At 38.6% G+C, this 15,369-nt stretch overlaps 1 protein-coding gene across 1 annotated transcript in view; it reads left to right on the top strand.

Moving 5' to 3' along the window:
* Positions 1-15,369, top strand: part of hecw1b (HECT, C2 and WW domain containing E3 ubiquitin protein ligase 1b) — an 89,917-nt gene that overhangs the window by 23,275 nt on the left and 51,273 nt on the right. The window contains exons 2-4 of the mRNA XM_017707409.2: positions 1,811-2,141; positions 6,126-6,233; positions 11,695-11,789. Of these exons, the coding sequence (XP_017562898.1) occupies positions 1,811-2,141; positions 6,126-6,233; positions 11,695-11,789 (534 nt within the window). The remainder of the gene's footprint in view (positions 1-1,810; positions 2,142-6,125; positions 6,234-11,694; positions 11,790-15,369) is intronic.

Genomic DNA, 15,369 nt, shown 5'->3' with positions numbered 1-15,369 from the left:
GTCTGACACTGATGTCTGTTAAAATTATCATAAGCACAAATAACCTTTTGCAAACAAGCAAAGTTTCAGTTTAAGATTTATTTGCAACTTAGTTTAAGTTTAATAAAAAACTTGCTTTAAACACAGGTTCATAAAATGAAGTAGGGTTTGTGTAATTTCAGAAAAAAAGACAGATGACAGTCACGACTGCATATGTGTACATATTTTTATATTGTGGCCTGTTTACACAAAGTTAGGTTAGTTCCATCATTTATGTTGAACAGACACTCCCAAAATTTTACACTGCTGGACTGATGCTGAACTATATGCTTGCACTGGGTCGGTATGACCAACAGGTCAAAACAAGCTCAAAACAAAGTGCGTGCTGTGTCCTGATTGTTGTTCTTGCTTTGCGCTTCTTTCGTTTTGACGTTATGGTTTTATACACACAGAAACCAAAAGGAATGACAGGTTTTGCATAATGTAGTGGAGTAAAAGAAAGATATTTATCTTTGAAATGTAGTGGAGTGAAAGTAAAAAGGCACCCAAAATGGAAATACTTCAGTAAAGTACAGATACACAAAAAAAATACTTAATTACAGTAACAAATTATATTTACTCAGTTACTGTCCACCACTGCTAGGTTGCTAATGTTTTCCTAGACTGTTGCTATTTAATTCTTGCTTGTTTGCTAGAGTGTTGCTGTCCTATCTCAGGTGGTTTCTAAGGTGTTGCTAGGCAATTAAATAGGTATCCCAGATGGTTGCTAAGAAGTTGCTAGGCCATTGTTAGGGTATACCAGGTGGTTGCTAAGGTGTTGCTTGGTGTTTGTTATGTTGTGCTAGATGGTTTCTAAGATGTTGCTTGGTGGTTGCTATGGTATCCCATGTGGGTGCAAAGGTGTTGCTAGGCAGTTTTTGTGGTATCCCAGGTGGTTGCTAAGGTGTGGCTAGGCCAATGTTAGGGTATCCCAGGTATTTGATAAAGTATTGCTTGGTGTCTATGGTGTACTAGATGTTTTCTAAGATGTTGCCAGGTGGCTGCCATGGTATCTCATATGGTTGCGAAGGTATTGCTAGGCACTTTCTGTGGTATCCCAGGGTTGCTAAGCTGTTCCTAAGTGGTTGCTATGGTATCACAGTTGGTTGCTAGGCCTTTGCTAAGTGGTTGGTGTGGTAGCCCAGGTGGTTACTAAGATGTTGCTAAGCAGCTGCTATTGTATCCCAGATGGATGCTAGGCTGTTGCTTAATGGAGACTGTGCCCTCCCAGGTGGTTGCTAAGGTGCTGCTAGATTGTGGGTATGATGACCCAGGTGGTTGCTAAGTTGTTACTAGGCTGTTATTTGAGTATCACATTTGGTTTCTAAAGTGTTGCTAGAAATTGTTGCTAGAAAAGTGTGTGAATGTGTGTAGAGTATGTGTGGTGAGTAGAGTGTGTAAGTGTGTGTAGTGTGTGTGAGGTGTGTAGAGTGTGTGTGGTGGGTAGAGTGTGTAACTGTGTGTGGAGTGTGTGTGAGGTGTGTAGAGTGTGTGGTGTGTAGAGTGTGTAACTGTGTGGAGTGTGTGTGAGGTGTGTAGAGTGTGTGTGGTGGGTAGAGTGTGTGATGTGTGTAGAGTGTGTGAGGTGTGTAGAGCGTGTGGTAGATAGAGTGTGTGATGTGTGTAAAGTGTGGTCTCTAGAGTGTGTGTGGTGGGTAGAGTGTGTGATGTGTGTAGAGTGTGGCGTGTGTGGAGTGTGTATGGTGTGTGAAGAGTATCTGCCAAATGCACAAATGTAAATGTAATGCTTAATACGCTACCCTCACCTATTGTCTGTCTTCTGCTCCATCAGAACTTGTACCAGAACCGGTTTCTCGGGCTGGCGGCCATGGCCTCCCCGTCTCGCTCGTCGCAGGGCCGGCGCAGGAGCAAGGACCCCATCCGGCACAGCTTTAACCCGGAGCACTTCCCCAATGTGGACTTTCAGAACGGCGTGGCCGAGGACCTCACGGCCACCCTGCCGCGCTCCACCAGCGACACGGACCTGGTGACCTCCCACTGCCGCTCCACACTGACTGCCAGCACCTCACACTACGCTATCGGCCAGTCGCCAGACATCACCCTCACCTGGGACATCAAGGAGGAGGTGGATGCTGGTGACTGGATTGGCATGTACCTCATTGGTGAGTAAAAAAAAAAAAAATAGATTGGAAATACTTAAAGGTCCCGCATCCTATAAAACTGAAGTTTCTTTGCTTTTTTAAATTAAAGAGTTTAAATTAAAGAAAAATTGTTAAAGCTTCTAAGCTCCTCCTCAGTCTACAGCCCTTAATATGGAAAATAAACAGCATTTTTTTAAATTAGTTGTACTTCTGATGTCACAGCCATGAACTTATTTCCATATGTGCACCTATTCAGTGTCCACTGCAGACGAGTTTCAGCTCCCGCCATGTTGAACGTTATAAACTTTCGCTGTGACGTGACGCACATGCGCAGAATGTATTTAAACTTTTCGACTGGGAATGTAATCAGATAAGGCGTTTACATGATTATTATTCTTCTATTTAACAGATTATTTACAGGATTACCCACCTTGTTCAATCAGATAGAAATTGTATTCTGAATGGCCTCAATCGGACTAGACTATTCCGATTGAGATGTTTACATGGACGTATTTTATTGCGATTGAGCTATTAGTTGGATTATTAATGGATTATTAGGCTGCATGTGAACGTGACCACTGTCTCAAAATTTCATGTTCAATAGACCAATAGAAATGCTCCAAAATTTCTTTATAAATTTCCATTAAAACTTAAGGATGTTTTTTCTACTCCTGTAAAGTTACCTTTTTGTAGATGCGAGATTTTGTTCTGATAGCAATGATATGAAATTAAGCTGTAAAAACAGCTCATATTGAATTCATTGTTTTTGTGATGCCATGAAAAACAAATCATTTACATAAAACAAATAATTTGCATATATCCACTAGCTCACAGCAGTTTAGCTCCCCATGCAATTTACAAGTTATAATAGTTATAAGATGTTTTTCACCCTGGGCTGTTTTTTAAATGAGGTACTAAACAGGGCAGCCAATCAGAACAAAGATCATTTACATATCGCTCTTAAAGGCATGGTAACATAATCAGCTTGTTTAATACTAAGGGATAAATAGAGGTTGTAAAAAGATGATGCAAAAATTAATTATGACTTTAGTGCATGAACCCTTAATTATGACTGTTTTAGTGCATGAACCCACACAAATGTCAAATGTACCTCAGGGAAAAATAAGACACAAGAAAAAAGTAGAATATGGGCCCTTTAAAGGTTGTGCTGGAAAGCCAGTGAATCACTGCTGCCTTCCAAGAGTTCCACACATCCAAAGTGAGCAGCTGAAGATCATTTTTTCTGATGTCTCTGAGGATTTCAATCTGAGCTCAAGAGTTTATTCTATACATTTCAGTCTGGGTTGCTTTTTTTAAAGAGGCATAATACAGAACAGCCATTCAGAACTAAGCCCACTTACCTCTGAGTTTTACCTATCAGTCTTAAAGACACAGAAACTAAAACAGCCTGTTTAATTCTAATGAATAAAGAAGAAAATGCCACATAGCCATGTAAGATGAATTAGGACTATTTTTGGTACATAAAACCACATAAACATTGTAAGTGGACCAATTCAATTCAGTGAGCAATAAAATAATGTATTCTGTTATTCAAAAACACTGCTAAAGTCATGAAAGGGCCTATTTTCTATATTTATTATAGATAGTAAAATACAAGGAAGAATGTAGAATATGGACCCTTTAACAGCTTTCACTGTGTTTTGAGTTGCTGAAGGAGATAGAAAGTAATGCTGAACCCTAAGGCTGAGTGCTCCCTCTTGGCTGCTTATGCAGATGGCTTTGTTTTTTCGTTGCTGCCTGCTCACATTTATTATCTTCTACAGGTATTTATTTATTCATGCTGTTTATTTTGTACTCGTCTCTGTGTGAACTGTGACTTGGTTGTTTATATTTGGCGCTGTGTGCGACATCCTGACTAAGACAAATACCTCATACATACAGTGATGAGTAAATGTGCTGTACTTGATGAGTAAAGTCTATAAATTTGATTTGAAAGAGAGTCATGGTGAGAGAGAGAGAGAGAGAGAGAGAGAGAGAGAGAGAGAGAGAAAGAAAGAGATGCTTGTACATAAGAAGATGCAGCACAAATGCATTTTGGTAGCAGCTGCTACAAAACTGAGATTGAAAAATTATACAAATGTATACAAATGTATATACACACATACACACACACACACACACACACATGTGTCATGTACACATATGTATATATGTGTGTGTGTATTTGTAAATATATATACATATATATATATGTATGTATGTATGTGTATATATATATATATATATATATATATATATATATATATATCCAAAACACAAAGCAATCCAAGAAAGCAACAGTACCAAAGGGGCAAAACGCAAGTCAGAAACGGGTACACTAAACCAGTGGTCGAAACACAGAATACACGGAACAATCAGTAGAAGTGGAACGCTCAGTGATTGCCTAAACAATACCTCGCAAAGTTCTGAAAATCCCTGCTTAAATATCCAAGTAGTAGATGAGTCTCAGGTGCAAGGGCTCAATAATCAGGCGACTGAGATCGCTGATAGGTGCGAGGGGAAACCACGTGATCAGTCTGAGAATCCTGGGGGTTGAAGTCTTCTCCTATGATGGAGTGAGAGAGGATGGATCTCCTTTGCTGGATGCGTGACAATGAAAATCTAAAAAGAATCTTTTGAGGCTGTAAGTGAATGATCTACTATTTATATTTGATCCAGTGTAATGTTAATTTTATCTTTGATACTTGAAGGTTGATGAATCTTTTTTGCATGTGTGTGGCGTGAACCCGTAAAGACATGTGACTCAGCAATGCCACATTTTTTAGTCTTAACTAGTAACTTCTCATCTAGTGCAGCTTTAACTTTGAATGGGAAAGTTAATAGATCAGGACTTTATACCAAATCATTATGAATTATTTCAGTTGGTCCATCCATCCATCCATCCATTTTCCAAGCCGCTTTTCCGTCAGGGTCGCGGGGGGGGTGCTGGAGCCTATCCCAGCAGTCTTCGGCCGGAAGGCAGGATACACCCTGGACAGGTCGCCAGTCCATCGCAGGGCATCAGTTGGTCCAGTAATCATGAAATTTTAACACAGTGTAAAGGGCAACTGGAGCTTTCAAATTCTAATGTTTTCAAAAAAAAAAAAAATGACAAAAAAGGAGATACAAGGTGTTGCTACATCGGCAATGCAGAGATTAGGGAGAGAAATGCAAGTACTTTTCCCATGTAGTTTCTGCAAAAACTATGCGTATACACAACAATTTCCTAATAATGTAAAAACTTACAGTAATGTGATCAATTTTATCACTTAACATGTTCAAAAATGTAATAAAACATAGTAATGTAACTTACCCACCGGGATAATACAGTGTTTTCATACGTTACACTGATAATGTAATGCCTATAATATTATTGGGAACATTTTCAGGTTGACTGTATTTACTGTCCTATTTCAATGTAGCATTTTATTGCATTTTTGATCAGGTTAAGTGCAATATTTTTTTTGTGGGTTTATTACATTATTGGGAAATCTAGGATCTACATACCAGTTTCATGTGTAACACTCCTGCTGTTTTAGACAGAAACTGTGTCCTAATTCTTAACACATCTGGCCTGGTGTCAGATGGGCTGTAAAGATGTGTTAGAAAGTGACTATAACTGTGAAACTATAAAACTATCCTCATTTGCTCTGCCTCAGGAGTTCAGAGTCTCTGAAAAGCCCTAATCTTTCACCCTTCTATCAGTGTTTGTCTTTCTGTGTGAGTGTGATTGTGTATGAGTGTCAGTGAGTGTGTGCGACGTGTGAGGAAGCTTGCACTGAATCTGATACACACTAATCTCTTAATTGTTTGAGCTCATGTTTTTAACTGACGCTGACTGCACCCAGCACTTTTATGAGTGACAGTTTAATTGCAGGCCACAAAAATGTGCATATTAGAGATCCAGCAGTCACTCAAGAAGGCATTGTGCTCCCATCAGAAAGGTACAAGGAACAGAAAAAAACTCCCTCCCTTTTCCCTCACATATTGTTCTCTTTTCTGCAGATGAGGTGCTGTCAGAGAACTTTCTAGACTATAAGAACCGTGGCGTAAACGGGTCGCACAAAGGCCAGATCGTTTGGAAGATTGAGGCGAACTCCTACTTCGTTGAGCGTAAGTGTTCATATTTACCTTTTGATTTAGCTGGTAAATCCCTTGAGGTTTCAACCTCTTGCAAGGGACACCTGGTGAATTGCATTACACACACATGCACCCACACACACACAAACACACACACAAACACACACACACAGTACCTGAATTACTCAGAGGGAAACCCAGACAAGGCCTAGTGATTTCTGTGATGAAATTCTTAGTTCTTTTGCATTAAGTAGACTCCTCATGCTGTATTACTGCTCCTTTTTTCTCTTATATGGTGACATTATTCTCCTATTGATGGAGAATGTGTTGTACATGGTTGTGTTCTTTTTGAAAATGGTTCTATGTAAGACCAAAACAATAGCAGAACCTTGTACAACACATTCTTCATCAATTTGAAGACACGTTTCACCATGCATTTAAGCACAAAATGAGTTTTACATAGAGCCATTCTCTTAACTAAGGAACCCTTAAAGAAGCATTTACTACAATAATCCCTTGGGGTGGGTGTGGGGGTGGTAGCTGAAATTAGCTTTATCATAGAGCTATTTTTCTTTGTTTTTGAACATCTTATAGCATTTATTGCCCAAACTGAAGGTCTAGCTCTAATAATCATGGTGTTATTACACTTTGGAGGACCTAGATCTAGAACATGTTAATCTCTAAACCTGACCTAAAAGCTAATCATAACTGTCTCTCTAACCCAAACTTATTCTTAACCAAAACCTACCGCATCCTAGGACTTAAACTTGAAACTTAAGCCTCAATTAATCAAAAATGACCTTTTTACTTAGTTAGTTAGTTAGTTTGTATCCCCGCTCATATTAAGCACAATTCTTTGGATCACATTCTTTTAAAAGGCAAATTCTTATTTTCCATCAAAATCTTATGTTTATCTTTAATGTATATTCTTTATTGAGCCAGTGAACCGATATATGCTTGCTATCTGGTTGGCTACCTAAGCTCATTAGCATACCTTAATATTTATCTTACATTAGATAATACCAACCTCACTAACAATAAAACTCCTATGCAACAACTATATGTTTAATAAATAGCAGTTGTGCTTGTTAAAGTAGTAAAAGAAAACAGAAGCTATTTTAGCTAAGATTTGTTAGCGAGCCAACTAATTACAAACCTAGCTAGGAAGTTGATTATTTTCCATCAGCTACACATTCTTTCAGACCCATAGTGTTGAGTTGTCTTCTCACAGTGGAAGGATGGACAGAAACACCTGTGGATTTTTTCCAGATTTGAAACAAGAGTGGAGCTTGATTTTCTCCTCTCTTTCAAAGATGACCGCTTTTATCTGGGGTCTCTGCCAGGCCTTGCATGGCTGTTTGGAGTCCCGTTTTCTCTGTATCTTTTACAATATTTTTGATCTCCCTTTTCACGTATTATTTGACTTTTCATATTCTTATTCAGTTTGATTGTCTTGTCTCTTCAGAAAAATCTCCTGAAAAATTTATCAGGGTGCTGACTGACTTTGTACTGTTCTATAAAAACATGCACACACTACACAGTCATAACATTGCTCTTTTTGCCTTTTACACAAACACACACACACACACACACACACACACACATTCATGCAGTCAGAGCAAACATCAGATTTTCAGTGCGAGCTGCAGAGCTGCAGAAGGGTGATAATGATGCTGTGTTAGTGTGCTGGGTTTGATCTCAGCAGGCTCTTACTCCAGCAATCGAGTGAATTTGGACATTTAGTACCACAGGACATCCTTATAGTCCACAGAGCTGCCATGGAAACAATTGCACTGCATCCATTCACACAATCTGCTCAGTAGAACATCGGCCAGGGCCTCAGACGTGGCCAGCTTCAGACGTGTCCTGTGTTGTGAGGGTTTCATTACAAACAGCTGTGGCTGAAAGGGGGCTCACAGAAACATCTAAAAGCAGATGTTTTGATGTTGATTAATACACTACTGTTCAGTCTATAAACTTGTGTGTGGACAAATCTAATGTTTCATTTATTAACATTTGAGACATTACTGACCAAAATAGATGAGCCGCAAAGTTTGTTTACATTCCATGAGCAAATACAGCTACATTAACCAGTCCATGTGCTGGTGGCTGTTGCTGGATTACAGGTGGATACTTAGATACCGTCATACAGTGCCTCTTAGCCAATCATATTCCAAGGGTGTATAAGTAGTTTGATATTATTGAAAACTTTGATTTCACACTTTTGAGCAGTATTAACTTTGGAAATGTATCTGTATTGACATCTTTGTCCAGATAAAGCTGTGGTTTTTGGTCCTTTTATTTCCTCATTAATGCATAATGCACATGCATTCTATTCTCATAAATAAACAATGTCTTTATTACTTTGGTGGTTTGTACCATCTAGCTGTAGTGCACCAGGGCCAGTATGACGGTGCACAAAAGCAGGCTGCCGTGGTAACTGTTTGAGCCTGATGATGATGATTTTTCATCTTCATATGACACGCTGCAGAGGCAATATTTCCATTTGCAGTTGTAACACGGTGCTGTATTAGCTGTAAACAGTGGTCTGAATCTGCTGGGGCCAAGCTAATGGGGATATATCTATAGCTGTAATAGTGATGAACTGAGCTGCTCTAGCATAATAATAGAGTAGGAGTATATTTGAAGCTCTAGGGTAGTGTTGGGCTGTATTATGTATAATGTATAATATATAATACTATATAATATATATATATATATGTGTGTGTGTGTGTGTGTGTGTGTGTGTGTGTGTGTGTGTGTGTGTGTGTATGTATCGCTGCTGTCGGAATAAAACTTTTTATCTTCATTTTTGTTGTTTTTCAGTTCTTGACATAATTTGAACGTGCCTGTTTCCGTTTACATTGTGTATAAATTTTACGACGATTGGACCAAAAGAAACGTCCCAAAATTACTAAAATTACTAAAATTACAAAAGTTACTGTTTTGGAGATACAAAGTTTTGTTCCAACAACAGCGGTATATTACAAATATTTAAAAATTAAATGGAACAATATTTATTATTGGTTTGTAGCCACTCTGTAAGAATTGACTGAAATTTGGTTAGACTACATGTTATATTCATAGTCAGTCATGTATCTAGAAAGGCCAAGAATGACATTTTCACTCACAAAATCAATCCCATTCATAGGGAATAAAGATATGATTGGTTGATTTGTATGTCACTTGCTAGTTAGGCTGGTAATTAAACTTGTAAGTCCTTCAGTTAAGCTCCTGAAGTTCTAACCAGTGGGGGAGCTCGCTTGGGTATATCTACCTAGATACCACACAAAATCCTGATTGGACAGTTTTCTGTTGGGAAAGCTTTTGTTTCCAACAACACCTTATCAATGAAATAAGAGTTTACTGCAGTACTTGCAGAGTTTAAATAAGCATGAAAATACTATTAAATAAAAATCATTAGGTTCTAAGTGTTCTCCACTGGTTATTAGCTTCAGTATTGGTTTCATCAGAGTATTTGTTATATTTATTCATTATTAGCCCAGTAATTCTATACAGGAATCCTTAATGCCAGTATATACAGTGGTGCTTGAAAGTTTGTGAACCCTTTAGAATTTTCTATATTTCTGCATAAATAGGACCTAAAACATCATCAGATCCTCAGATCAAGTCCTAAAAGTAGATAAAGAGAACCCATTAGAGAACTTATATATATATATATATATATATATATATATAAGTCCTAAAATATTGGATCATATATATATATATATGTAAGCCAGCACTACTGGAGGGCAGCTGGAGCTCTGCCACAGCTCAGTTATCCTCAGGTTCAAGGCAGCAGGGTTATCAGTGGGAGGATTCCTCCTACAGCCTCCCGCCTCCCCACAGAGCAGGATTTAGAGAGAGAGAGAGGATGAGAATTCTGTCCAGAGACAACCTGTCTCCACCCCGCCTCTTTCCCATCAATCAGTCGTATTGCTAACAGGAAGTGCTGCTGCTGGCAGTCTTCAGCAGTGTAGAATTAATGAAGCTGTAAACTAATCCATTTAAAGGTGGGTGTGGGGAGCCTATTTTTAGCTAAGAATCCAATAGACACTGCGTTTTAGGCTGGACTGATCAGCAGCTCATTGTCTGGACTTGTGTCCAGCTTTGGTTGAACGTGTAAAAAGAACACTGCTGATATTAGGACAGTCCTGATTAAGTTTTTGTTTATTTTGAGTATCTGCCATACAGAACCCATATTTGTATTTTTGTAGATCACACCAAGTAAATTACATTACACCAGTCCTATTATGTGATACCAGTTTCCTTTGCTAAGACATGCTAACCTGTCATTTACTAACCTCAGTTCCAAAAACATTGGGATAATATGTGACATGCTAATAAAAACAGAAAGCAGTCACTAGTAAATACATTTTTAAATGAAAAATTACATAGAGAAAATATTTAATATTTACATAACATCGTTTTAGGAAATATACATGCATTTTTAAATTGATGCCTGCTAAAATGTTCCAGAAAGGATACTATTCAGGTAACATCTTAAACAGGTAATGCAGTCATCCCAGAAAGGGGTAGTCTTTAATGAGCAAGGGTGGATTGAGACTGTAAGTGCCCTTGACATTAGTGACCTGCACATCTGTAACATATGTTGGCCTTCTAGATGACGTCTTTTTCAGAGATGTCCATGCTTTGGTTTTTTTTTTGTTGGTTTGCTTTTTTTACCCAAATTTCTCCCCAATTTAGTCGTTTCCAATTCCACTCGCTAGTTAGGACTCCCCCAATCACACGATGCTATCAACGTTAGGAGGGTGAAGGCTAGCACAGGCTTCCTCCGAAACCTGTAAAACCAGCCACCTCTTCTTTATGAACTGCTGCTCACGCAACGTCATAGGACAGCCAAACACACTCAGAGGAAAGCGCCAACCTCCAGATCTGTTACATCAGCTAACCGACACGTGCACTGACTAGCATCGTGTTGAATGATGGGGGGAGAAGGAGGGGCCACCCTATCCACCCAGAGAGAGCAAGGCAAAAAATACAAAAGTCAAGCCACTTTGTGTTTTTGATAATAGTCTCAAACTCCAGTCCTGGATAGCCAGCATTGGTTAAACAAATCTGACTCAACTCATCAGTTGACCAGGTTGAGTAGGTGTGCTAGAGCAGGGAAATCACCAAACTGTCCTTCCACATCTAGACTTTAAGACCTCCCCCTATAAGTGATATTGATCACTTAAAATATTGAAATGCCTTGATTGGCTCTAAAGCTGACCTTTCAGATGGGATCAGCAGGATGTCCCTAGTTGTCTGAGTCATTATTGAACATTATCCCACCAAATCAAATCAGTTAACAGGAATGCATGAAGGATGCATGATGCAGAGACTGCCTGTTGATGTTGATGGTCAATTCAGTAACCACTAAATCAGTTCAGCTGAACAAGCTTAGCAAAGTCAGTACAAAGCATAGTTGAGCTACACACAGGTGTCTTTAACTGTCACTGTCTTTTACTCTCTCCTCATCTTCCTCCAGCGGAGACGAAGATCTGCTTTAAATACTACCACGGAGTGAGTGGAGCGCTGAGGGCAACCACACCCAGCGTGACTGTGAGGAACCCCTCAGCACCGGTGAGTGTCTGTGTGGGTGTGTGTGTGTGTGTGTGTGTATTTTATTATTTTATATTATACAGTTTGTTATTACATATATGTACATATGTACGCTATTGTTTATGTGCTATTGTTTTGTAAGCGTTAGGCAACTGAGAAAATAAATTTACTGTCTGCACAGCAACTGTTTACTAAACAGTAATTAAACTCTAATATTGGGATAAATACAAATGACATTGATACAATAAATAATGATTTAGTGTCTGTCAATGTGTTACACCTAACCACTTAAGGAAGCCCAGTACTATTTGTTAGTTATAATGTTTTGGAGAAGCAGTATTTGTTAAATCAGCTATGCTGGTGGATTTGAAGTCAATGCAATGGCAAGACATCTGTAGACAAACCTGTGCCCCTCTAGTTAGCTCACAAGATATCAACTATTTTCATATTATTGATACTTTTACTGCATTAGTTTTTGTTTTGCATGCTGTTTGAATGCAACATGAAAATGAATGTGTATTTGTATGTGTGTCTCAGTTTGTCCAGTAGTCTGTATGTGCATCATGTTTCCCCAGAGTAATAGTAATAATGGCCAAACCTTATCTTGCATCCACCATACTCTGCTGAAATCAGTTTGCCTTCCCTTTAGCCACACTATGCCGTGCAATATTCCAGCCTCTGATTTCACGTGATGGAATGACGCTGCAGACGGAGGCCGAGCTCCAGGGAATGCTTTCGCCCCGAGATTACTCTGCAGATAGCAAATGTCAATCTACAGCTCAGAGGAGAATACAGCGGTTTTATCGTCCATCACATTTCATCACGTTTGTTTTTTGTTTCTCTAAGGGCCATCTGTCTCCTTTTGGAGTGGAGGATTAGGCCCGCCTGGCATAGAGTCAGATAATCTTGAGTTTATTAATATCGGCTTAACCTTATGCAGCCTTCGGTTATCATTTCTGATGGCTTAAGACTAGCTTACCTCTCTCTCTCTCACTCGCTTGCTCTCTCTTGGCCAAATTCTGACTTCCACACTTGTCAGGAGTGCAGTGTTTGATCAAAGTCCTACTTAATCATGAACAAGACTTGCTACAAACAGTAGCCTCACAAGTAGACGTGGTCATTTGAGCCATTTTTGCTATGTAAATTAGGGGTGGGTGATATTGCAAACACATCTTGATACTTGATGACATTTATGATTTATGATATTTGTCACTATATTTTGTTTTTCTGAGGCTTGCAAACAAGTTGAGACTGCAAAAATGCAGCACAACAGTAGTGCCATGTTAAAAAGGCTGTAAGTAAAATGATTAATACATTCAACACTTTGCAAACATAAGCAATTTAAGAATAAACAGAAGAGAACTCAAACAATTGATATAAATAAATAACTAAAATAAGATAGTCGAGTGATGGATTCACATCCAATCAGCTACTTTTTATGTAGTTAATGCATTTACTCTAAACTGGTTGTGGTCTTTTTTATAAGTGCAGTAATTCAATATGCTAGAAGTATTGAAAATATCCGTAATGTAATCAGAAAAGCTTAGTGATAGTGGTGCTTAGATTAAGCCATTTAGAGACTTCATGCTGCCTATTTTTATATTTACTTATGTATTTTATCTTCTTATTTTCTATCTATTTATTGACCATTAAACATTTGATCATTCTTCCTTACTTATTCTGTTAGTTACTGTCAGTTTCCCAGAAGCAACTTGTGAGTGGGAGCAAGTTTGGGGCGTGGGGACCAAAGGGTTCGGGGTTTATATTGGAAACATGCCTTTTCTGGTTGAATTTGTCAAATGCACCATTTTTGTCTTCACCAAAAGCAATGAAAAGATTCTGAAAAAAGAAGACGCAATTTAATAACAATAACAGATTGTCAGATTGCGCAACAGTAATTCTAAGGCCTGCATTTTAAATGAATGCTATTCAAATAAAAAAAGAAATTTTGCATTATTATATGTAAAAAAACAAAAACTCAAAGTAAGAGCTGACTTGTTTTAACGTAAAGCGTAACTTGTTTTAACGTAACTTGTTTTAATCAATATCAGCTACTTGTTTTCTGTCTGTGATTGTATGTCACATCCAGATCATTTTTTTACTAATTTTTACCAAATTACACCTTCAAACTATGCAGATTTTTAAATATCTGATTTAGTAAATAAACACTAAGATACTGTATGTTTGGATATCTGTGTATTCAAATATGAGTACAAGGTCATCATGTCCAATCCCAAGTGTCGGCTAGAGGGGTATAAAATCAGATCAGATCCTCACAGCAATGTTCCAACATCTAGTGTAAAACCTTCCCTGAAGAGCAGAGGCTGTTACTGCAGCCAAGGGGGACAAGCTCCCTATTAATAATTGATTAGATGAGCAGGTGTCTATGAAAATTTGGATATATAGTGTATGTCTAGAATATTTGACAGTGTAGAATGTTGGTTCTTAAACCGGTCCTCAGGGACCCCCAGACGGACCAGATTTTTGATCCAACCTAACTTGCAACACAGAGAGGAAAAATGTGGGAGTCCCCGATGACCGTTTTGAGGACCACTGGTATAGAGAATGGATAGGCGTCAAATTATTTCAGCAGGTTTTTCCATGTTTTTGGTGGTATACAGTAATAGAAGGTATACGCTAATAAGATATTTTGGGCCATTTCTTTTGGTTCATTAGTTTTGAAACTTACACACAATGTAAAGGACAACAGGCTTTTTTGTCTGCTGTCAAATGTTTGTCAAATTATGTCAAAAACTGAAAAATGGAGATGCAATCTTTTCTTCTGACAGCAGCAATATTTAACCGTCCGAAAGGCTGTTAACCTGTGAACTTTGAATTAACCCCTTAAATGGCCAGGGCCGGCAACCCAAAGTTTTAGTACACACTTCTATAACCTGAGAATAGCGCAACCAGTTTGCATTGCTATCCCTGTAATTACTGAATAATACTCCATAGTATGTAATAAGCCTGGAATTTTCAGGGGGTAAAAAAATTCATCAGTATGATAATCAGAGGAATATGTTGCTGTAAAGAAAAAACTCTGGATAAATCTTGGCTGTTGCTAATGACTGTAATGGTAGAAATGCTCTGTACAGGTGTCAGAGAGTTTATACAGTTTACAGGGTTTCTGTGTCCAGATGTTGACACTAATGAGAGTGGCTACCTGCCACTGTGAGCAGATCTCTGGCTGAGTGTATAAACTGATCTGGTTTTCCGTAGGCGGAATGTCAGCCTGTGTGAAATGTGTGGGGAGATAGAGGTGTGGGTGATTTCTGAAGGGTTTTTTCTCTGTACAGTGAAATCACTTGCGGATGATCTCTCTCTTTATATGTGTTGGTGTGTTTCACTCTTTCCTTTTAAAGACTCAGTTCAGCACAGCTGTGTGTGTGTGTGTGTGTGTGTGTGTGTGTGTGTGTGTGTGTGTGTGTGTGTGTGTTTGTGTGTGTGTGTGTGTGTGTGTGTGTGTGTGTGTGTGCGTAACCAAGACGACAGAGAGAGCAAATGTAAACATTAAGATAAACAATAAAGTGCAAGACAGTGTGATAAAGAGCAAAACAGGAAGCGGTTAGAAGCAGATTTCTCCGTAATAAAATAAAAGAAC

This window comes from Pygocentrus nattereri, chromosome 19 (assembly GCF_015220715.1).
Source record: "Pygocentrus nattereri isolate fPygNat1 chromosome 19, fPygNat1.pri, whole genome shotgun sequence".
Lineage (NCBI taxonomy): Eukaryota > Metazoa > Chordata > Actinopteri > Characiformes > Serrasalmidae > Pygocentrus > Pygocentrus nattereri.
The sequence above is the reverse complement of the archived record's forward strand: the minus strand, read 5'-3'. Positions and strand labels throughout refer to the sequence as shown.